The sequence below is a fragment of the Acinonyx jubatus genome, chromosome B2 (genome assembly GCF_027475565.1).
Source record: "Acinonyx jubatus isolate Ajub_Pintada_27869175 chromosome B2, VMU_Ajub_asm_v1.0, whole genome shotgun sequence".
Classification (NCBI taxonomy): Eukaryota; Metazoa; Chordata; class Mammalia; order Carnivora; family Felidae; genus Acinonyx; species Acinonyx jubatus.
Window position 1 is genome coordinate 83168046 of NC_069385.1, and position 24650 is coordinate 83192695.

At 37.9% G+C, this 24650-nt stretch overlaps 1 protein-coding gene and 1 long non-coding RNA gene across 8 annotated transcripts in view; one reads left to right on the forward strand and one right to left on the reverse strand.

The window, feature by feature from the left end:
• The window catches only part of COL12A1 (collagen type XII alpha 1 chain), a 115304-nt gene extending 94619 nt beyond the window's left edge, over positions 1 to 20685 (forward strand). For 6 of the 7 annotated variants that reach the window (XM_027057392.2, XM_027057394.2, XM_027057396.2 and 3 more), the window contains 14 exons: positions 881 to 958; positions 2276 to 2362; positions 3765 to 3818; positions 4911 to 5006; positions 6212 to 6265; positions 6624 to 6677; positions 9704 to 9757; positions 11171 to 11242; positions 14465 to 14500; positions 14610 to 14676; positions 15763 to 15951; positions 16923 to 16991; positions 18006 to 18176; positions 20375 to 20685. In XM_027057392.2, the coding sequence (XP_026913193.1) occupies positions 881 to 958; positions 2276 to 2362; positions 3765 to 3818; positions 4911 to 5006; positions 6212 to 6265; positions 6624 to 6677; positions 9704 to 9757; positions 11171 to 11242; positions 14465 to 14500; positions 14610 to 14676; positions 15763 to 15951; positions 16923 to 16991; positions 18006 to 18176; positions 20375 to 20550 (1257 nt within the window). In that variant the 3' untranslated portion in view covers positions 20551 to 20685. Of the gene's footprint in view, positions 1 to 880; positions 959 to 2275; positions 2363 to 3764; positions 3819 to 4910; positions 5007 to 6211; positions 6266 to 6623; positions 6678 to 9703; positions 9758 to 11170; positions 11243 to 14464; positions 14501 to 14609; positions 14677 to 15762; positions 15952 to 16922; positions 16992 to 18005; positions 18177 to 19189; positions 19612 to 20374 lie in introns of those variants that run through there. The other variant, XM_027057395.2, reaches the window with a different exon arrangement.
• Positions 5584 to 8896, reverse strand: LOC128315598 (uncharacterized). The gene is made up of 3 exons (XR_008298526.1): positions 8433 to 8896; positions 7429 to 7511; positions 5584 to 6998 (listed from the first exon to the last, which is right to left on the reverse strand). It is a non-coding gene; the product is annotated as an uncharacterized LOC128315598 (long non-coding RNA).
• Positions 20686 to 24650: the final 3965 nt, after the last annotated feature.

A 24650-nucleotide genomic window follows, 5' to 3' on the forward strand; every position in this document is an offset into this window, starting at 1 on the left:
CCATTAGTGCAAACTTAATATATTGTGATAAACATCTGGACTTTTAATTTAATTAAATTTAAACATTTTTTAGGATTAATAGAATACTTAATATGCCTAATCTTATAAATCAATAACGATGGTAATAATGATAACTAAGATTTATCAAGCACTTAGCATGTACCTTTTTAATTTTTTTAATTAAAATATAGGCGACACATAATGTTATATTACTTTCAGATGTACAACAGTGATTCAACAAGTTTATATATAGACTTTTTATTGAATATTGTCTTTTTCTTTAAATAGAACAATTATAACAGGTTTATAAAAGGATGGCTACATCTAAGCAGCCTTTTCTTTTTTATCAAAATAACTTTATTTTTTAAATGTGGAAAGATAGAAAGTATATGCTATGTTGAAATAATTAAACTGAGTCATCAAAGTTATTAGTCAGTCCCAGGTAAGAATTTATGAAAAGAAAACATCAATTTTAGAATAAATGAAGAATGTTATTTTTAATGTTATTTTTCTACAAGAGTGGACTTTTAAAAGTTGATTTAAATGGATGTAGTCTTCCAATTCTTAAATACATTCCTAATTCTTAATTAAAGAAATTAATGTTTTCTTAAAAAAAACAAAACTCAATCAAGCATTTTATTTTAGCCGGGGAAGTGAATCAGATGTGGGAATTTCACATATGCATTTTGTTTTAACATCTCCTTCTCTTAGGCATAGGTTTTTATGTTCTTCCTGTATGAAATAAGGATCACATTGCCCTCAAGGGTTTGCACTCTTGAGAGAGTCTTTGTGAAAAATTGGCAAAGGTTAAAATGTGGAGTTGTTAATATGAAATGTTTTTCACGCATCTTTAGCTGATGTTTCTGTTGGTTGTTTGCAGTTCCAAATCCAGAGTTTTGATATTGTATGCAGTCCGGTGTGGACCAGTAGAGACAGATGCTGTGATATTCCCTCTAGGGTAAGTAAGATGGAATGGAACCGTTGTCGTGGTCTTAAAAGCCCTCCTGGAATAAGGGATGCGGATGCAGATGGTCTGGGAGAGGAAGTAGCACTCAGCAACTGAATCTCCAAGACGGAGCCAAGGGATGTGCACGATGTGCATGCTCATCAGCTACCACAGCTGAGGCCAGTGACCTCCTCCTTTAAAATCCAGGAATACACAAGACCACATCTGAAATTCTCCCTAACAGCCAGGGTGGTTATGCGTAGTTAGAAAAGTCCACTGGATCAGGGCGTTTGATATATCTATTAATTACAAAGCCCTCCTATTGCTTGTAAAATATTAGCATTTTACAGAATAAAAAAACATCACCTTTGTGGACATCTAAGGCTTAGGGTAGACATAACCATATTACTTTATGAGATTATGGTTTTCCCTCATTGTGGCTACAAAGTTGAATGTGATGATGGAGTGGATGCTTTTGGCAAGCAGTGAGCTACATACATCCACAGGATCAACGTGTGTTATTTATTCCACAAATGCTTATTGAGCACCTATTTATTATAAGCCAGGCACAATTTTGTGTGTGTGGATTACAGCAGTGAAAGTGAATATTCTAGTGGAAGGAAAGGAGAGAGAAAGACTTAACAAGTAGATACATGCTACATTACAAAGTAGAAAGTCTTATGATGAAAAAACAAATCATGGTGAAGGGATAGAGAGTCAGGCGAGCACTATCAGCCCTCAGTGATGAGGTGAGGTTTAAGCAGAGACCTGGTGAAGTAAGGGAATGTACAATGTGGATGACGGGGACTGCATTCCAATCAGGAGACTGCACATGCAAAGGTCCTAAGACCACAAAGTGCCCTAAATATCTGAGAAATATTAAGTAGACCAGTGGGGCTGGAGTAAAGTGAACAGGAAGGGCAGTGGTAGGCAATGAGATGGGCAAGGTGACGCTGGTTTGCAGAATGTGTAAGGCCTTCTAGGCCATGGAAAGGATTTTAGATCTTACTCTGAACAAAATGGGCATTGATATCTGAGATACTCAGCATTTCTCTAATACTGGATTAGAGAAAACCACATTAAATTACCAGTGGACTATGTGGTGGTTTTATAAGCATTTCTTCGTTATATAAGGTTTCCTAAAGTAAAACGTAAAGACATAAAAGACCAAAGCAAGATTCAACATAAGACTATTTTTACTGATAAATACAAATTATTTCTTCAACTTGAGAACCGAATTTCCTTGTGTATGTAAGACAGATGGGGGTGGAGGATTGGAAGACATTTCACTTTCAATTCATAGGTGAATATTCTTTTTCAAAATTTCAGAGAGATGAAGCAAAATGCCCTGCTCTTCCCAATGCTTGTACATGTACACAGGACAGTGTTGGACCTCCAGGTCCACCAGGCCCTGCGGTAAGGAAACTGCAATAGTCCTTCTAGCCTTCCTCTTAAATCTTTGGAGTGATCATCTTTTTGCCAGTATGTAGTGCATAAAATGCTTCCAGCCATCTGTCTTTTCTGGGACAGGCCATTTTTTTGTGGTATGTTTCGAGATCTGAAATGGAATAAATCAAGAAGAAAGTTTGAACACATTGAACACATTTTGTCTAGTCATGCAGGAATGAATGATTGGCTAGTATTCAAGAGCTATCCCCTTAGAGATGTGAATCTGGGTTTCCATCTGTAATCCCATGATTTTGAAAATTTCTAAACATTTCCCGAAAGCTTCTTGTATGTATGCTATGGAGCCATGGATGAGAGGCTGAACACCTTGTTTGGAACCTAGGATATGTATACCTTATGTAGCAGATACATCATGACAATAAGTAGGGAAATTTACATATGTGATGATACCATAAACTCTGGGTGAAAGTATTGGGGTTTGGAATAACTTGGGTAAGAAAGTCTATGACCAGGTCTATTTGTGGGGGAGGGGCACAACACTGAAGATTACAGTGATAGATTTCACTAATCAATGTGGAACCCCTTGATTCAGTTAATCCAGCATGTGATCTGGGCTGGTTTTGTGGAATGGAAGTGATACCTCTAAGCCCTAGTGGTCTCTTTTAAGAAAATGGTTAATTAACGTAGGAATCGCTCAGAGATTCTCAGAACAACAAATTTTATTGTACTTAGGTCAGAGCAAATAGTGTAGATTGATTTTAGGTTAATTACAAACCAGCTTCTCTCATACAGAATAAAATGTCACTGGAATTATTGACCATTTATTAATTTATTTTTTTATTAACAGTGACTTACCTGATTTATATCTGTAATCATAAAACTATATCCTGATGTAACGTAGATGTTTTTGAGAAGTAAGGATTTTTTAATAAGGTAACATTATTGGATGTCATTATCATATTTATTTCCTCTTTATTCAGTGAACTCTGATTTCCAGTTACTAAACTACATGTTCTGAGATTCTAAAAGATTCAAGATATTCTTCTCTTTGCATATTATTTTCACTGAAGAATGTGCACTCATATAACTCCAAACAGAATCTTCTCCTTGCTGTATTTAAGTAATGCTTGTTTTTTCTAGTAAGCTTCAAATTTTCAAAAAGATTTCAAAATTTGCTAACGATTAAGAAAAGTTCAGAATGTAAAAGTGAGACACTTAAAATGTACAAAGTTATGAAATTCTCTTTCCCCACGTATTTGTATGATATGTAAAATTCACCTCAATATTTGTAAGTAACCATAGAAGTATCAATTGCCTGGAGAATGCTGCTTCTTGATGTAATTTCTGTATATCGGCTTCTCCCTCCTTTCCTTATATTTACCCTAAAATGTGTTCTTACTATGTATTTTAGGGAGGACCTGGTGCTAAAGGTCCCAGAGGTGAAAGAGGTATCAGTGGGGCAGTTGTAAGTATATTTTATGGTGCATTTAAGTTTTCGTGTATATGTTGAAGTCTGATTGTTAAAATTTCCACTAAGGGGATATGTGACCTTGAGCAAGTTAGTTCAAGTTTAGTGTGCCTTAGGTAATATAATTACCTCAGTCTTGTCTCTGGATGTCAAGATGATGGATTAGACTAGCCAGAGAAAGAAATGTCCAAGGCATCTCACTGCTATAGGAATTACACATAGGAAATCTGCAGAAGAACCTAAGGGTTCTGCTACAACATGGAGAAATAGAGCAGGTAATCCAATCATTGGGAGACCCACAGGGAGCAGAGCCCCACCAGAAAGCTGGAGGGAGTTGGGAGCAGTTCTGCGGCTCTTTTTTTCACCCTGTCTCAGAGAAAGAGCTGAGCAGCCATGTATATGTTCAGTGGGGGGTCACCGGCCCTTTTCTACCAGGTCCATACTTGTCTTCCATAAGATAACTCAAGCTTATTAGGGCAATATATTATGAAGATGATGTGTGCTTTTAGTCATGATATTACTAATGATAAGCTAACCCAGTTAGGAAAGGGTGAGGCTGGGATGATAACCCAGTTCCCTGACTCCGAGTTTGTACCTTTTCTACCTGGGCATTTTGCAAAGAAGCTCCAGCATAGAGCATCTTCTTAGTGGATATCTGTTCTTTCCTTGCTTGTTTTATATACACATTAGTTGCAGAAATAAGGCCAAGTCTAAGAGAAAGCAGGACCAGCCTAAACTAAGAAAATCCACTGAAATTCAAGGTTTGATCTCATATGAATTCTTGAGTATAAATTTATGAATATATCATATCCAGTGTGTTTTACCTCTTTTAAAAATCTGCTTCTAATGGGACTTTTGGAAATATAAGCGCTCTTATGAATTTATTGCACTTGAATTGTTCTTTAATGAATAGTAAAGGGAAGAAAGGAATGGCATTAATAAATGCTTTTATAGGTGTGTAGATTTCGAAAATGTTTGCAAACATTATATGACTGATGTCTTAAGACACACCGACAGACTTCTGATTGGATGTTAGCACTGGAAGGTCATTATGTGACTTTGTGGTTGTTTCTCTCTTGTATGCTTTAGGGGCCCCCTGGCCCTCGTGGAGATACAGGTCCTCCAGGCCCCCAGGGTCCCCCAGGCCCCCAGGGACCCAACGGACTCTCCATTCCGGGAGAACAAGTAAGCACAAAGGCTTTCTGTATTTCAGTGAGGATGGTAGATTAACATTAAGTTGACCTAGAATATTTTTTACTGTATTTTGCCAAACTCAAATGTTTCCTGAGAACTCAACAAGGTCGGCCATTGAGACAACTTCCTATGATTATGATTTCAGATATGCAAATAGTGCATGTAATAATATTTAAATGTGTAGATAAAATTATTGCTACTAATTTGACCTTTAAAAATGAATAAGTAATGCATATATACTTCAACATCCTGAAGGCTTTGAAATTACTTTCAGTGTGTGGCAACCCTTTGCTAATATTTATGACCTCAAGGCAAGCTTGCATTGTCTATCTAGGTCACTACTTCTTTAAAAAACTTTTTAATGAAATGTTTACCTTTTGTTCCAAAAGCTCATCTGAAGTTATAAAAGGTGTTTTTACCTTTTAAGACTCATATTTTATTTAGCTACTAACATTTTTTTCTATACCTTAAAAAAACAAAAGAATACAGTATATGAATAAGAATATGATAACTGCATAGTTTTAAATTCAAGTCTAAAGTCCCTTTTAAGATGCCTTAATATAGGACAGATACATTTTCTTGGCACTTAGAGGAAAAATAATTGATACCAGATAAAGCTGGAAATGAAACATGTGGAGGGATAGGGCTTTCTCACTCAAAAGGGTTGCCTGAATCTACTTTTAGCTTCTTGTGTCCAAAAGGGACTTTTGGGGCTTTTACCTTTCTTACTACTATTAAATTAAATTTATCAGTTTTAATTAATTCTACTTTTTTAATTAATTCTACTTTTTTATGACAAGTGTTTTCTAGCATGTAGTTATAAAGACCAAAATTATAACACTTCATTGAATATCTATTAAAATTAGCAACTAATTAAATATATTAAATAAAAAATAGTTTTTCTCCCTTCAAATTTTCTTCCTATGAAAATACCTTATGTTAAACTATGTTCTTTTAAAGTAGGTATATCGTCCCATAATTATATAAAATTATCCTTTAATATTACAAATGGAAATCAGAACACAGCATTTATAGCTTAAAAAGTGAGCATCAATCCGAAAAATGATTTGTCTACCTTCCAAATGTGTTTACATTGTATTTATGAAGTGATGGAGATTTCAGAAGTGACATATGTCTCCCCTTTTCACTTCATCTCTGTAAAATGCCTGAGGACTGTTTTCCCATTGCTGCTGTAGGGTCGCCAAGGGATGAAAGGTGATGCTGGAGAGCCAGGACTTCCCGGCCGGACCGTGAGTTGTTCTTGAAGCTACCTCTTTTTTTACTTGTCAGGTGCTGTTTGAAAAGTTGCCCTTGTAGTGCCTCAAAAGGTGAACCCAGAGGAGGCAGCAAAGCAGAAGCCAGGCTATGTGCATCGCATTATTTCCATTTCATACCCTGGTCTTAGTTGTCAAATTTGTGCTGTTCAATTCAAGTGTGGGCATCCTGATGATCATCCACTATATGGCTGGCACTAGGCTTGGTTCTGGTTTTCTGCTTCTTTTCAGAGCCCCCTGAATTTTTTTTCAAGCATTTTGAAGAACAAAAAGTATGTTTTCCCATATAGGAAGTATATTATAGCATGTCACTTGTTTGCTTTCTTTTGTGTAGGGAACCCCAGGATTACCTGGCCCACCAGGACCAATGGGACCTCCAGGAGATAGAGTAAGTTTTCTCAGGCAGGCTATGATGATGTTGGCAATGATATCACATTGTTGCCTATTAATGAAGAATTATTTTACAATAAAGGACAATAGTGAGATTGCAGAGGTGACAAGTCAGTCTATTCAATTAGAAAGCAAAACCAAAGACACTGCAATCAAGAAGTGATGATGGACTGACTCACTTGGTGCTGTTGTTACGAAAGCCTTGTTGGGCCCATCATGGCCACCCAGTGTGGGCTTCGTGCAGACATGGTGGGTTGCCAGGGATGTCCCGTCAAAAGACTCTTCCTGAACTGGGGACAGGTAGCCATTGACACCATCACTGTTTCAAGAAAAATGAGGGAGTGGGAAGATTCTATGCGTTTTTGCTTTTTCACTTTCAAACTCTAATCTGTGACTCCAACTTTATGGTGAGGCCACCCAGATCTCCCAGCTTGAGAGTGAGGAAGCTTCTCAGGAAATCATTCCCCTCTTTACGCTCAGCCTTGTTCACCTACCTACTCCCTAGTTCCCTACCACTAACGCTGAAAACAGGGTGCACAGCTGATAGAACATAAACTTTGGAAAGTTAGATAGACTTTGGTATAGGCATCTGGGCTGGAAAGAAAGGGAAGGAAGGAAGGAAGGAAGGAAGGAAGGAAGGAAGGAAAGGAAAGGAAGGGAAAGAAACCTGAATTCTGTGTTGGAAGAGAAGAGAAGAAAGGTCAGAAGAGCAAGCCCAAGGACCACAGTGAGAAAGGAAGACTTGTTACCAAGATGGAGTTGGTAGGAATTGGATACATGGGTTGTCTTCAGCATAGATGATTTTCAAAATGAGGCACAGCTTTGGGGACCACTAGAGAGAAACAAAAGAACCACATGAATAGGTATCTAATACATGTGCACCTATGAAAACAACCATAGATCTTCTCATCCAACCTCACCTAGAGGGAAGCAGCTTTGAAAGTCACTGCTGCTTTGAGAATGGAGAAAAAAATAAAATTTATCACAAAGTTATGCAGATGGCTCAGTTAGACCTGAGAACATTAGGATAAGCTCTTCTTCACCCCAACTTAGATATATGTCTCTTCTAAAAGAAAATGGTTGATCAGATCTAAGTGTTCATGGATGGACGCTTTATATGTATAAAATGCTCAGCCTTAAGAAAGAAGGAAATCCTGTCATTTGCAACAACATGGATGAAACTTGAACCTGGGGGACCTTAGTGTAAGTGAAATAAGCCAAACACAGAAAGGTAAATACTGCATGATCTCACTTATGTATGGGATCTAAAAAAAGTTGAACTCATGGAGGCAACTAGTAGAATGGTGGTTGCCAAGGGTAAGGGCGAGGGGGATATGGAGAGATGTTGGAAAAAGGGTACAAAAAGGCTATGTTGGAAAAAGTCTACAAAAAGGCTACAAAAAGGCTCTGTTGGAGTTGTTATGCAGGATGAATGATCTTTGGAGATCTAATGTACAGCAGGGTGACTATAGTTAATAATACTATATAGTGTACCTTAAATTTGCAAATAGAGTAGATCTTTAAATGTTCTCACCACACTCAAAAAATGAGAACTATGTGAGGTGATGTGTATGTCAATTATCTTGGTTGCAGTAATCATTTCACCATGTATACGCATATCAAAACAGGTACATCGTAAATATGTACAACTTTTATTTGTCAATTATACTTCAGTAAAGCTGGGGGAAAAAAGAGAAAATGGTTGATCAGGAAGTTCTTAGGAAGGAGAATTATTCAGAAATATAATACTCACCTAAACAAATAAACAAAAGAGTGTCTTAGACGCTGGAGAAATTTAGATGGAAGACATGCAATTCAAACTGTCTAAGCAATACCACCAGAGCATTTTTGTTTCTTAAGTGGCTCTCAGAAGCAATGTTGATGTTACATCAGGTGAACTTGGAGTCTGTTTTTTGTGAAGCAGACCTGGGGCTCCCAGAAAACATTCTGAAATCTTTATCTGTATAAGTTTCTGGAGAAAAAAATCGGAGAGTAGTGGTGGTGGAATATTTCTAACACAATTTTAAGGAAATAATTTAAACTTCCTCTGTTATAAAACCAGTGGAAGCATGGATACTTAGACCAGGCAGTTATCCAAAGGCTCTTGATTTTTGTTAGAATCCAAGAATATGGATGAAATTATCACTCTTACTCCCTGCAGAAAATGAGACAAAAATCTCCTTTGACAGAGGAATGCAAGAGCTATAAAAAAGACCTGACTCAGAAATCCTCTGCTGAATTTCAGGGATCTCTCTGTTGGGATGAATGCTAACTGGGTAGCAGAGTGACTCATGTGAGGCAGAGGTCATTTGGCACCGCATGGAGGCAGGTCCTGAGAGCCAACGAGCAAGCCTGCGCAGCAACGCGCGGTGCTCCTGGGGCGCATCTCTCTTCCCAGTCAACCTGACACTTGTGCGGATCTGGTCTTTCATGCAAGATGAGGAGCAGCAAACCACTAAAAAATTAGCTGAAGACTGAGGATTTCCTTTCTTTCACGTGGAAGGCAGTCAAGACAACTTCACTCTTTTCTGGGGTGAGGGAGAGAAGTTCACCAGCCGTGGGGACATGGGAAGTTCTTCCCTGGCTGGCTGGCCATTACTTAGGAAACGGGACAGTTTTGAATCAGGTGGTTGGCCTCTCCTTCAGCTTTTATGTTGCTCTTCTCAGCAACATTTCTTTTCATCCCATTTTGATTCTTTCTGGACCAGTTTGTGGACACTGACTTTTTCAGTAGAGAGGTTAGTCTTCCTTTAGGCTTCCTTACAGTCTCACAAAAGCAAAAGTTAGCATCTTTATGAAAGGAGTCTCCTTCTTTGGAGAAGACTAGTTTGACTCTTAAAATGATCAGCAAAGGCATAGCTTAAATTGGGAAGCATTTTGGGGGTATATTTGTTTTTGTACTGAAAGATTACTTGCAGCTGGGTTAAATACTTCACCCTTCACTCTTACCAGTCTCTTTAGCATCTTTCCTTTTCACTTGGTCATTATGTCACTAATTCATAATTAATTTTATGTTTACAATAGGGCTTTACTGGAAAAGATGGTGCAATGGGACCCAGGGGACCCCCTGGGCCACCGGTAAGAACTGAATGGGTTACATTGTTGTCTCCCCACCCCAAAATCCCTACCCCCATTTGCTAGGGAAAAGCCCAGTAACCTGGCTTTTGAGGCACATTCTATCTGTACTATGGGGTGCACTGTCAAGGGAGCTGTTTGTTTTATTTTCCTAAATCAAAATGGGCTGGAGAAAACAGATGTGTTAAAATACAGAGTCTGTTTAATCAAGTTACATTTGAAAAATAGAAAAATACTCCTAAGTGACTTGACCACTAGTTGGCTAGTGCCCCAGTTCCTTCCAGCCCCACATCGAGTGGTGGGGTTTTAAGACCTTACTGGTTACTTCCTATTCTAAAACTTTGATAAGCTGTGGTGTGTGGCATTTCAGTTTTAAGGGAATTTATTATTGAACACTATCAGTCATTCTGAGGAAGTAAATTTACCCTAGATCTTCTAATTGAGATCTTTTGGGGAAAACACCAAAGCCAGTGATTTTGAGAGTGGCATCTAGATGCCTGCATCCAGGTGACATCATAATTAACTTGTCTGAAGTGATGGATGATCTTCATGTCTTATGGCAGGATATGAAGACATGAGGGCATATATTAAACAATGTTAATTATTGATGTCTAATGAACATTCAACATTATATATGTTCTCAGGTAAAGGAGAGTTTAAATGTATAGTAAACTTGCATTTTAAATATTTACTACAGAGCTTAATATTTGCATAATTGATGAAGTAAAGGATTATTTGTTTTACAGAATTTGATGATAAATTTTAAGGAAATTTTAGGCTTTAGAACATAAAGTATTGGTTAGTAGATATTATATATATTCTACTAAAATATGGCTAAGATTTTTGAAACTGTGTTAAAAGCTATGGTTTGGAGGAGGTGAAGGGTGCTGAGATGATAGAAAAAAGTGGAAGTTTAGAGAAGGCACCAACGAAATAGTGAATTTCTAGGCTGAGACCAAGACTCCCAGCAACAAGGGAAGACTGTGCCACGGTGGTACCTGATTTAGCATAGAAACAGCTACTTTCTTAATTTCTTCCCCAACCAAAGTTTTCACTACTGTCTTTTGAGGGGTTTTCCGGTTTTGTAATAGAAATGAACTAAAAAATAGGGATTGCTTTCTGCAAATTCATTTTGTAACCAATTTATGAGAATCACAGTCTATGAATTGTGAAACTGATTATATGTATCTATATATTTTTCAAGTGGTCTTAAAATATATTTTAGAACTATACACACCATAAATATTGAGAATTTTCAAAATTTTTTCTTTCATGCTATCTTAAAATTTGGTTTTACTCTCTCTATTATATGCTGTTTCTGTTACAGGCTTTTAGAGCTGGCCACATTTGTTAGTTTACTCTAGGTGGGCTTTTTCTTTCATCGCATCATTCCCTTTCTCGGCCTGTGTATTTCAGGGAAGCCCAGGCTCTCCAGGAGTCACAGGACCTAGTGGGAAACCAGGAAAACCTGGAGACCATGGCAGACCAGTAAGTGGACAGATTGCATGTCTGGAGTCATTTCTCTGCGGCCATAAATAATGAGGATGTTGCCAAGGCTTTGGCGTATTTATGTTATCTCTGCTGTAATGTGTTTGAAGCATTTGTTGAAACTATGCGAAACCCATGGATTTAACTTGGTACCAGTTCTAAAGTTTTTCTCTCTGAGTTATAATATTCTGGGATGAAAATTGTGGTCATAGGGTTTCTTTAAAAGGAGAATGGGATTTTGAGCCAAGACACATATTTCTGCACTGTATAAACACTCAAAGCTGGGTCAGCAGAACGATTCTTTTATTTAGGAGCGGTATGCTGCTTGAGATAGAAAAATACATGATGGTGCGTGGTGCCTTCATTTGTAGTTTATGGATGTTAACCCTTCATGAGTGTCAGCCAGCCATGCATTTAGTCATTTCTCTTTCCTCAAGGCTGCTAGACGGTAGTCCTAGGATTAAAAGGATTTCTCTGATCCGCTATTTTACTTTTTTATACTGTCCTGTTGCAATTCACATACAGCTTAACTTCCTTTTGGTCAGATGGCCTGGTTAAAATAATGGCATTATGCATATCTGGCATTTCCACGTTGGTACCTCCAAAACTGAATTTGAAGTTCTAAAATTGCCAATCCAGAAGTATTTTTAATGACCATTGAGCATCATATTCTTCTTTACAACCTTTTTCTTATTTGTATGTGTGAAGTGTGAATTTATTTTAAGCAGTTTATTTGTCTGAAATGAATTTTAAAACATAAAAATTTATCTCCAAGATAAGTAAGTCCAACTGTTAGCAATGACACTAATCTATCAGGGCTGTTCTCGGGACGGAACTCTTTTTTTAAGTCTTGTCCAAATTATATAAACCCAAGTTTAAAAACTGTCTAATGTCAAAGAAACTTAGGGTAGAATCTTTATGTGACACGGCCTGCCTTCTACGTTTACATAAAATTAAGCAAGCAGCATTAAGATGAAAGGACCCCTGATATATTTTACAATCTGTGTATACCCTAGCACATGAATTTATTACTCTCTTTTCCTCAGTGAATCATAGCAGGAACTTCACAAGAGCAGTTAAAAGCACATGGAACTTTTCTACCCATTCACAATTCTATTTCATTTGAGTATTACTGAAATGGAGTCTTACATAAGAATATACCAGATGTAATTGATGGCTGGAACTAGAAACTTAAAAGAAATTTCTGCTTCCTTTACTTGAAATGTGATCTCTAGATACTGGCAATAAAGATGATTTCTACAAATCATATATACTAGAACAATCTCACAGTGGCAGTAAATTAAAAAAACACACACACACACCAGGAACAATCTCAAAGTAGCAGTAAATATAAAACAAAACAAAACAGAAATTCCTTGCAATTTACAGAAGGCTCCAAACTAAGTAACAGTAGCATTTCTGTAAGAGTCTAGAATTTTGGCAAAGGGAGAACCAAACTCCAGTTTCTTCTTATCATTTGGTAACATTTTTTGGACCTTCCCTACCTTCTTTTTCCCCTGTATTTTCCTCATCCTTCTAAAGTAGAAAATTGTTCTTCCTTTTCTTCTCTTTTCTAACTTACCTTTAATTTCTAAAACTAAAACTAGCAGATGGGTATAGAAAGGTCTTAGCAGAGAGCTTGGCTGTTGGCTTATATCATTAGCTCTTGTAAGCAGTTGGTATCTTCTCGCTAACTTGTAACACATGATGCTGTAGAGCGGATGTTTCAAGGAACTTCTTGTGGAATATTTTTTATCATTGACTCAAAACCTTTTTGTTTAGTGACTAAATGTGCTAGTACATGTTCTTGTGTTCTGGGGTCTGGGGATACAACAGTAAACAAGACAAAGTCCTGGCCCTCATGGGGATTCTAGTGGGGGATATAGACCAAAACGTGTACATAAACAATATAGTTTCTAGCAGTGTTGAGTGATGTGAAGAAAAAGAAGCAGAGTGAGGGCCAAGGGAGTAATTGTGATAGTGAGAAGGTGGCTATTTTAGATACAGTCGTCAGGGAGCCTGTCGTAGGAGGTGACACTGGAGTGGATGGAGGGAGAGCTGTTTGAAAATCTGTGGGAAGAAGATCCAGGTATGAACAAAAGCCTCAAGTGAAGAATGATTGAAGAATGAGTCTGGCATATGAAGGGAACCACAGAGAGGCCTGTGTACCTGAACTGAAGGGAGTTGAGGAGAAGAAGAGTAGCAGGCAAGACCAGAGAGCTGGACAAGGTGATCGTGTGGACCATCTAGCCCAAGATATGTAATTCTTATTTCATGCTAAGTATGATGGGCACTTAGAGCTAAAAGAGTGACCTAATCTTATTTTCCTTTTAAAGATATCACTCTGGCTTCTGTGTGGAAAATAGACTCTAGAGAGGAAGAATGGGAAAACAGGAAGAGCAGTGAGGAAGATATTGGAGTTCTTTAGGCAAAATTCTTAGGGACTGTAAGAGGTGTTTCGGTTTGGGACATTACGTGAGCAGTGGGTTTGTCAATGGTTTAGAAGTTCCTTCCATGATAGCAATTGGCAGCCTAGAAACACATTATGGGAAAATAAAACCTCTGGCACTATAGAAAACTCTTTTCAAGATCCTCTCATGGCCAGTGAGAGGCTTGACAGAGTAGGGACAAATATTCTGTGGCTGCGTTTAGATGTGGAACCACTTTAGTAAGAGAGACACATGGTTCCTTTTATACTCAGTGCACACACACACACACACACACACACACACAAAATAATTGCAAGAAGTTACAGATATATATTTAGTTAGGAAATTGACTCAATTCCCACTGGTTCTTACTAGAACTGAACCAAGATTAACCTCATGGACAATCTACAGAAACAATCTGAGCTACCCAGCCATGGTGATGTAAAGGAAAGAATAATGGTACCAAGGGCAATTTCTCATCTGTATTTTAGTTCCAGGCTTATATTGCGAATGGCATCATAAATGCATGCAGATTACATAATTTCTAAATGTGTAGTCATAAAATTCACATCTCAGCACTAATTTGGAGGATACGTGCTTCTATGAGAGACAAGGACAGAAAGATTCCTTTTTACAGACAAGCAAAATGCAAGTAAGATGGATATAAATATGAAGTGTCATTTTGCTAATCTGTTAGAAAGCAGACCTTGCTCTCTTTCATCATCAAGTCTGTTCGTGAATCATTTTAGATCATGTTTGTCAGTTTCTAATCTACGAAATTCCTGTATTTCAGGGTCCATCTGGATTGAAAGGAGAGAAGGGCGATAGAGTATGTATTTCTTAAAATCTGATTTACTTTTTTATTTTGTGTGTTAAACATTGAAGTCTGAAACTATAGAAATAATATGCTAATGATTCTCATTGATTTGATCAACAAGGGAGACATTGCTTCCCAGAACATGATGCGAGCAGTTGCAAGACAAGTCTGTGAACAATTGATAAGTGGTAAAATTTCTTTTATTTTTAATGTATGAATGCTTTTTAAATTTGTTGCAGGAAAATGCAGAGTTTGAGTCACAAAGTTTCTAAGATATATGTTCCTATTTCATTGTGATGATCTCTTATTTTTATACATTCTTGGTTTTGTATCTGGTCGGTTAAAACTAGTCATATGTTAATGACTGTCATTAAGATAAAACGAGAACCCAAAGTAAAATAATAGCCTGTTATCCTATACTTAATCTGATACAGAATCATATTTTGAAAGGGCTTTTCAATTTCCTTGTTAGGATTTTTACTGATCTTCATCAGGATACATGTAGAAGCAGCAAACACTGGATTTTTAAAGTTATAAACTTTAAATTATTCTATGACTTTAAGGAAGGGAGCCCATCAAGATTAATTTGATCATCGAAAGTACATATTGGTGGTGACCTTTTTATTGCCTCCTTATTTTTCACAGACTCTTTCTTCTTATTTTATGAAGCCTATTAAGTAATAAGGCTCAGTGCCTACAAACAGCATGGCTTTAAACTCAGGGTTTGCTACTTCAGAAGTCTTAACAGTGTTTCTTGAAGTGTGATCCTGAGGGAAACCTGCATAAATTACCTATATTGCTTGTTACCAATGAGTGTTCCTGGGCCACACCCTAAACATAGTGACTTATTGTCTTTGGAGATGAGGCCCAGAGATCTGTATTTTTCAATGTATCCTATACGCGATTCAATTTACGCTAAAGCCTGATTATCATTCTAGGTACATGCACACAAAAAATTGCTTAATTCAAGAAAGGTTCTCTTTTGAATGACATCATCTGGCAAACCACAGGGCTTTATATCAGAGCCCTATCAAACTTTTACAGTTCTTTTATGTTTATAGTAATGCTGTGGCTTACTGGTCAGTATTTTTGTGGAGACACATGTTTATCAGGAATCATTTTGTCCTAGATGATTGGAGTGTTTTATTTTATTTTTAGGCTTCTAATTAGAATGTGTCCTGGAGGGGGAGGAATAGAGAACTAAGAGAAGAGTTTCACCATCTCATCCCTTCCCTACTGGGTTTCTTACTAACAAGTCTTATTTCTGTTTGTAGGTCAGATGAGCAGATTCAATCAGATGCTGAATCAGATTCCAAATGATTATCACTCCAATCGCAACCAACCAGGCCCACCGGGTCCCCCAGGCCCTCCTGGCAGTGCGGGAGCCAGAGGAGAACCGGGACCTGGGGGGCGACCAGGCTTCCCTGGCACACCAGGGATGCAGGGGCCCCCGGGTGAACGAGGTGGGCATCTCTGGCCGCTGTGCAGGGCTAAAGAAAGGAATTTGCAAGTGGGGGATCTGGGTCAGGTGGAAAAGCATGTGGAAGGCTGAACCTGGCAAACTGCTTTAATTATTCTTGTTTGGACAGCCCCAGAAAAACTGTGTGTCCACGAACCCGTTATTTTCTTTAGGCAGCCGCAGGCCATAGAGATCCGTATCTTAGAACATGGGAAGATTTTGTCAGGAGATCTCAGTAAAGATAATGCCATGTTCTGATTGTTTGTTGTTATTGTTGATGGCAAAAACTGTATTTTGGCAAACTCACTCAGACGCTAAAATATTATTAATTATTGTGACTAGCAATGTGCTTAATGTACATTGAATGTACTTAGAATGTACTTAAGCAGCCTTACAGTTTTAGATCCAAATTCTTTTAGTTCCTTTGTTCAGGGCTTGGCACTGGTCTTACGTGTTTGTTTGGCTTTAATTTCATGGTAGATAAGTGTCATTGAAGGAAAAGAAGAAAAATAGAATTATTTAATTCCAGATGTTTCGGGATGCTGGGTGTTCCCTTTTGTCAAAGCAGCAGTTAATATTCTGGGGAAAATTTAGATACTTCTATAATTCTAACGGTTTGGATGCTATGCAATAGAGCTATTAAAGAGCTACCTTTAAGATGTGTCTGAATGAGTTGTAACTATGTAGTCAAGATTCCTGTTCTTAATTACTATTTCTAAAAAAAATATAATAGACATGTTTGTTTTCTTCAAATAATTTTCCCCCTGACTTGTAGCCAGATTTGTTTCTTGGCCATGAATCTGGAATTACCCAAATGTCTAGAAAGAATTTGGCTTAAAGAGTGAACTTCTGTGAAAAATTAGTTTCTGCTTTCACTAAAAGAAGTGAATTTCTTGAATTAAGTATTATCAGTTAAGATGAAAACTACATGTTTCCAGATAATTTTCTCCCTGTTCTCTTTCTGTCCTCCCTTAGGTTTGCCAGGAGAGAAGGGTGAAAGGGGTATTGGATCTCCGGGACCTCGAGGGCCGCCTGGCCCCCCAGGTACGTTTGGTAGTAAATCAAATAAGTAAACAGCATAAATACTGAGAGTATACAACCCTAAGAGATTCACAATCTCATCCTGTTAGCTTCAGGCAGGCCTGTCATTGTGAATATATTTTAGCAAGAAGTTCAACCTGTATAAACCTCATTTTTATGTTCTCTTTGTTCAAAAAAAAATGTTTGAATGTGTTCTATTAAGCACTCACTGTAACTTTAATATATGAGGGTATGGGTTTTAATGACACAGAGGGTTACTGTTTTCTTTTTTATGGAATTCCCATTTGTTTTGTTTGGCCACATAGCCTTTAAGGATGGTGTTATTTCCTGTTTCTTCTAGTATTCTTCAAGATGTTGCTAGCGGCTGAGAAAATATATTCTCACTAAAAATCCTGACACATTGCAAGATTTCATTCACAGTTTCTTTATTGATGTTTTAGAAAGAAAGAATAGTTGTCCAGTTGTTTTATGCATTTCATTTACTAGATTGAAAATGACTTCTTGTTTTTCTTCATTATAAGGTCCATGAGACCCTGTAACCAAGGTCAGCCCTAGTGGTTAAATCTTTACATTTGTGTTAACCATAAATACGTATAACTTGATCCAGAAATAACATTACTTTACATAGTCTGGAGGTGTGGGGCAGGCACTCCCATGTTCTCCTGGCAGTCTAACACAGCTAATATAACCATTTCCTTCAGATAGTTTTATCTCTGTAAGAGTGGGAACCATCCAGGGAACTCACTGGGATCTTTAGTTTGGCTTAATTCTTGGTAAGTCAGTTTTCTTTGGATACAATCGTTAAAGTAGTTGTATTTCTGTCATTAATTCTTGATGGATCACTGGTAAGAAAGTTTCACACTTTGGTTCATACTGGTGATTTCTTAAGGAAATATTTTCTTACCATATACTAGTGCATCATGTCGTCTTGAGGCAGTGGTGGTGTGGAAGAATTGTGGACTGCCTCAGGAGATGTATTTGACAAGAGGGGAAATCTCTGTTTTAACCCCATACTAGGTCCACAAGGAGAATCCAGAACGGGTCCACCAGGGTCCACAGGTTCAAGAGGTCCTCCTGGCCCCCCAGGTCGTCCTGGAAACTCAGGTATCCGAGGCCCCCCAGGTCCTCCTGGATACTGTGATTCATCCCAGTGTGCCAGCATCCCATACAATGGGCAAGGCTATCCAGGTATGTTGTTGCCATTGTAGGAACCCAAATTCACCTGAATTTAGAACCTTTATGGAAATGAAGTTCCCTAGGATTGAAGGAAGGTTGATTTGAGGATTTTTTGAAGATATAAACTCTTTCAGTTGTGTGTTTTGATTATGCAGTAATGTTCTCTCTCAAAGCATAAAACATGACTTCACTGTTAGGGGTCAAATGGTTATTTGCTCTTCCTTCCTATATTTCTACATTTGCCCAATCACATCATAAATCTCTCCTTATTTCTTCTGGGAGTTCAAAGAATGCTATAACATGACTTTTTATTTAAACCTAAAGATTGGGAAGAGAGATTTGTGAATATAATTATAGAATATCAAGAAATACATACTAAAAAATTGGTTTTGGGAATCTGATGTTGAGGCAAACTTTTTGCTGACATGGTGCAGACAACTGAAAATAATACACTGTCTCATCCTGTCCATAGAATTAATGTTCCTAAAATCTGGGACTTAATTTTTTTCTTTTAAAGAGTTGGTAGTGCATATCTAGTGTCTGACAATTACAGAGGCCAGGTGTCTTACGCCTGATTTTGGGGAGTGTGGAGACAAGGGAGATATGCTGATCTGGGAATGAGAAACTCATGCTGTGGTCAGAGGTGACCTTTTCATCAGCGCACCCTCAAGCATCTTGCAAGTTTTAAAAATGATACTGCTGTTTGATATGGTTGGCTACTAGCAAATAGTGCATGAGTAGTTGATGTCTAAATATCTATATATCTATATATTTATGTGCATACTTATATATGACCAAAAGTAGTAATTTTAATATAAATTTCTCATGCAGCTCATTCACAAAATTATAATTTAATTCTTTATAAAATAAATTTTAATTACCTCTGCCTTATGGTATGTGTGAATAACTGGAAATATATGGATATATATATATATTTTAACCATTACATACTTAGATGGATGTGTATATATATTTTTTGCATAGTAATTCAACTTTTAAAAACTATCATCTTTGACCTGTTTCAGGTTCCGGCTAACAAATTTTCTAAGTCGCCAGTGCTGCTTACAGTTTGAATACATGAAAATCCTGTTTCTGAGATGTTTGCGCACGTGCTTATTAGGAAATGAGTCTGTATGGAAATTTCACCACAGATATATGGTTAAAGAACCGGGTGGACATCATAAAGGAGGGTGGAGACTCTTTATACTAACTTGAATGAGACAAAAGCAGTGGTGTTAGTTTATAAGCCTGATGCATTTCAGTAATAACATAGAAAAGTATTATTAAAAAAAAAAGTTCAAACACACAACCATGAGGAGCCTCAGTTGTGAAAGAGGCGCATAATAAAACTACTAACCAGCGGAGATTATGCCATTTGGAGAAAAACGATTAACCTGGTTAAAGGGAAATGTCTTATGTAAATAATAAACTAATTGTGGCTTGTAAATGATTTGTATGTGATCCTGTCCACTAAAATCACTTAACAATTCTACAATAAGCTTCTGCATCCAAGCCTGCTGCTTGCTCTATGCCGGAATAACACCGAATGGAATCTCCTCATCTCTTGCTTGTTAGCGATGTGTCTGATTCAGGGCATGTGTCTTACTATTATTATTTTTTGTACATGTACTCTCATTTGGGTCTTGTAATTGCAATTTTCAAACCAAAGTTTTATAGCCACTTTTTCTTCTTCCTGTTTAACTGTCGTCACTGGTGTTCCTCACCCACCGACTGTAACTCAGTCTGTGGGAGAGACAGCCACAGAAAATGTCATGTACTGTATATTACCTGGTGATAGTTGATTCTCACCTCCAGCGTTCAGTTTCTAGGAGCCAATAAAACCTTCCCTTATCTCCTCATCTTTCCAAATTGTTCTTTGAATTGAGGAGTTTGAACTCCTGCACAGTTGCGAAAATCCTACCTAGGTTTCTGCGTTTACAGTTATTTGGCCCAGCCTCTGACCCTTCCCAGGTATTTGTGCAATGATTGTATTTACCGCTGGATCCTTGAAGGTTAAAAAAAAAAAGTGCCATTTCATTATTTGATCATCAGCAAATTCTCTCAGCAAATGGACGTAATCAGGACATTGTAACTTCTCTATTTATAGCTATGAGATAAGACTGGATTGCCATCACCTCGGGTGATGATTTAGCTTTTGCTGTGTGTGTGCCTTCCAAATCATGCCATAACTGTAATGTTGAATCGGACAGAGCCGTACGTGCCCGAGGGCGGGGCCTACCTGCCCGAGCGGGAGCCCTTCATCGTGCCGGTGGAACCAGAGCGGACGGCGGACGAGTACGAGGACTACGGCGCCGACGAGCCTGGCGACGAGGATCCTCCCCACGCGCGCTGGCGGCGCGCCCTGTCCCGCGGCCCTGGGCAGTGAACCTGAAACCGCGCGCAGCGCAGCCACGCTGGGGGGAGGTGTTGGGATTTTCATTTACAGGTCAGACAGAGAGGTGTACGTCTTATCTGCGATGTGTCTTCCGGCGTTGCTTCATCCAAGAGTACGCTTTCTGATTGTAGAGAACCTTGTTTCTGCAGGAAACCTAGCTCGCTGCACGCAGTCTTGTAGACATTTTTGCCTTTGCCCTTGAAATGCTTGCAAAATACTTTGCCCCAAAGGTGCAAGGAGAGAACGTGCCTTGTGCCTTTAGTTAGCACAAAGGGCAGCCTCAGTGAAACTCTTAGGTTAAGCAGTAAGTCCTGGAACCCCAGGACTACTGTATATTTCGAGAAGGCAGTTCATCTTTTACAAAACTTTTTTTGCAATTCAATTACACCACGATTCAAGTAATTCCCCTCCTCAAACCAAAACGGAGGGAAAAAACAACTCCATTGCAATTATTTATCTTCCTCTTCTCTCTTCTGTTCTACATTAGGGCATAGGATGCTCTTATACATCTCCTTTAACAACCACAAACCTTAAGCCATGTAGCTGAAATTATTGTATCAACTGGATACAGTTCCATATTGCCTTAAACCTCCTTGTTTTAGACACACTAACATTTATGCCAAATTGCAGATTATTCTGCCGAGACGGAATTGCATGTTTGTGTTGTATATTTAGTATGAACTTTTTTTTTCAGAACATAATGTTTCTTAGTTATCAAAAGCAGTTGGAAAATGTTTGCAAGACTATGAACATAGAATTGCTGCTTTTATATTTTAACTGCAGATTGTGAATTTCACTGCCTTATATTATTTATTTCTGAAACAAAAGAGGCATTTTTCAATAAAACTACTGAAAATTTGACCTGGTATGTTTTTTTCTTTGAGTGGCCTTTTGGAGTGTTTAGGCGGTTGTCACAACAAACAAGTTTATATCCTTGGATACGGACACACATCTTGCTAATACTATTAAATTATGCTAAATAACTTTAGATTTTTAATGATATGGTGAAGTCATAGAGAATGTTGAGAGCCTTAAAAAGCTCAGCAGATTCCAAAGGCTTTATTAGGAATGTAGAGGATGTGTGGGTTGGTGGAAAAACAACTAGGTATCCTAGGAGACCCCAAACAACCAAATAATCTTTAACAACCCACATGATTTTGATTTAATCACTTTCCTATACCATATTTTACCCAATAACATGTTTAATGCAAAAAGGAAAATCCCTTAATGGAAATTTTTACATTTAGTTTTTAAAATTTCCTAAATGTAAAAATTTCCTTTTGCACTTTTACGAATTCAGTAACATCATTCTAAATCGCAAAGAAAACAATGTAAATGTAGGTTTGAAAGAACCAACATCAATTGAAAGAGAGAGGTAGTAATAAAATTTTCTGCGGAGCCAAACATCTGAGTTAAACACTTCCTGGGGACCAATATTAGAAAGAAACGACAATAAATGAAAGTATTGCATTCAAGAGGTTTCAAGCCATGTCATTGACCAGTAATGCCCTGTACCTACATTTTTAACGTTAGAAGAGACCACTGAGATCATCCAGTTTAATTCTCTTCACTTTATGTAGAAGGAAACAGACTCAGCTAATTAGTAACAGAATAAGACTAAGACTCTAGGTCTTGTGGTTCTTAAGCTAGTTTTATTACCAGATACTCTCCCTCCCCTCCTGGAAACGCTTACTCTTTAGCAGGAGCTTCCGAACCTTCCAGTCCTACAAATTTATTTTGATTAATTTTTTGATTCATTTGGGTTTCTGATGCTCCTTAATGAAGAGCCTCTGTATCAGGAGATTGAAGACAGGCTCAGTACCTTGGGACTCAGCTGAGTCCCAATACCACGTGAATTTGAGGCACAAAGGAATTCCATCTTTTCTCACTGGCTAGATGTGGGTTTGATTCTTGATGGCTCTGCACTGATTTAACTACCTTTTTAGTCTGTGCTGGGAGAGGGGCTGAGGGGCCGAGGCAGTTCTAACCAGGGCAAAAGCACCAAATTAATATCTAGTTGAGATATATGTATTGATTTTTATTTTCATAGTATATTTTCTCCTCAAGTTTGGTGAATCTTATGTTAAAATTATTTTTCTAATATCTGATTGAGTGCATACTGACAAGCGATAGGGAGAAGATGCCAGAGGTAGACTGGGTTTTAAAACTAATGGTAAAACCCCACAAAATCCAACACATGAGTGCTTGTTTATTTATTCAGGCTTTCTTTGGGGGAAACACAGAACATCCTGAAACACTTATTCTACCTCTTTAAATTTTAAAGTGTTATAAGAAATTCATCTTCTGGGGACACCTGGGTGGCTCGCTCAGTTAAGCGTCCGACTTTGGCTCAGGTCATGATCTCACTGTTTGTGAGATCCAGCCCCACATAGGGTTCTGCTGACAGCTCAGAGCCTGGGGTCTGTTTCAGATTCTCTGTCTCCCTGCCTCTCTGCCCTCCCTCCCTTGCTTGCACTGTGTTTCTCTCTCTCTCTGTGTCTCCCAAATAAACATTAAAAAAATTCATTTTCTATAATTTATTTTTTTCATTTTCTATAATTTATATGTGAAGCTATGACTCTTGTTTTTAAGAAACACGTGAAAAGTGGGAAGGGATTATAGCTTCTAATGAGGTCTACAGTGGGAAATTGTTCAAAATTTTAAAAATAGCACATACATAGATAATAATTTCTGATTATTTTTATTAGAATACTTTGTACAAGCGATTAACAAATTGTTTTTAGTAAGTTTAACAGGTGGCAGCATGTATATTTTCTCAGATTTGTAAGTGTCTGTTTTTGAGTTTGTAAAGAATTATGCTACCTAGGCAGTTGCTTAAGCTTACATTTATTTTTTCTTTGAGAGAGAGAAAGAGCATGTGCTTGAGGGAGAGAAAGAGGGAGGGAGAAAATCTTAAGCAGGCTCAATGCCCAGGGTGGAGCCCCATATGGGGATCCATCTCACTACTGTGAGATCATCACCTAAGCCTAAATCAAGAGTCAGGAACTCAGGGTGCCTGGGTGGCTCAGTTGATTAAGCGTCCGACTTCGGCTCAGGTCATGATCTCACAGGTTGTGAGTTTGAGCCCCGGGTCAGGCTCTGTGCTGGGTCAGGATCTGTGCGGACAGCTTGGAGCCTGGAGCCTGCTTCAGATTCTGTGTCTCCCTCTCTTTCTGCCCCTCCCCCACTCATCCTCAGTCTCTCTCTCAAAAATAAATAGATATTCAAAGAAACAAAAAAGAGTCAGACACTAAACTAGCTGAGCCACCCAGGTGCCCTGTCATTTAATTTTTTTTTTCTTTTTTACAAATAAGGTGAATGTAATTATTCCTAAGTATTTATTATTTTTCATATACATTGTACTGTATTTGGCACATTAGTTTATGTCCTTGTTTGGTTTTAGTTTTAATTTCTCCGTAATAAAAGGGTTTTGATTATACTACCCTTATATGGCTGAGTGTCTTATAAAGAGTAGCCAATTATATAAAAAGCAGCTGTGCGATAAATTTTTGTTTTCAAAGGCAAGCTTTTAAATACATATTAACATTGATCCCTAAGTCACTTTATACTTCAGGTTGGGAAATGAATTTAAATGTGACTGTCTAAATGAACATATACTAACTTTTTCACTGTCAGATCTGCCTGATGAAGGCTATTAGAAAAATCACATGGACTTGCTTTCAGAGCGTGTGGTTATTTATAGACTCTATCTACAATGCTGATGTCTTACCTGGTTCTATATTAGTACATCCAACAGTATTTCCCTCCTTGTAGTTCCACAGACACCTCCAAATTAACACTTCTGATATTTATTAGGATTAGATTCAGTTGTGACTAACAGAGAGTCACAAAATAACAGTAGCCTAAATGTGTAGAAACTTCTTTATTTCTCATGTTTAAGAAGTCAAAGACCCAGGCTCTATCTTGCTGCTTGTGTGTGTGTGTGTGTGGGGGGGGGGGTTTCCATGCCCCAGTTAAACTGATGAGCCAAGATTTTTAATAGAGGCCTAGTTATTATGTCCATATTTCCTTGCAGGAAGGAGGAAGGAGAGAAAGAACCCCCACCCCTCTTTTTTTTCTTTTTTTCATTT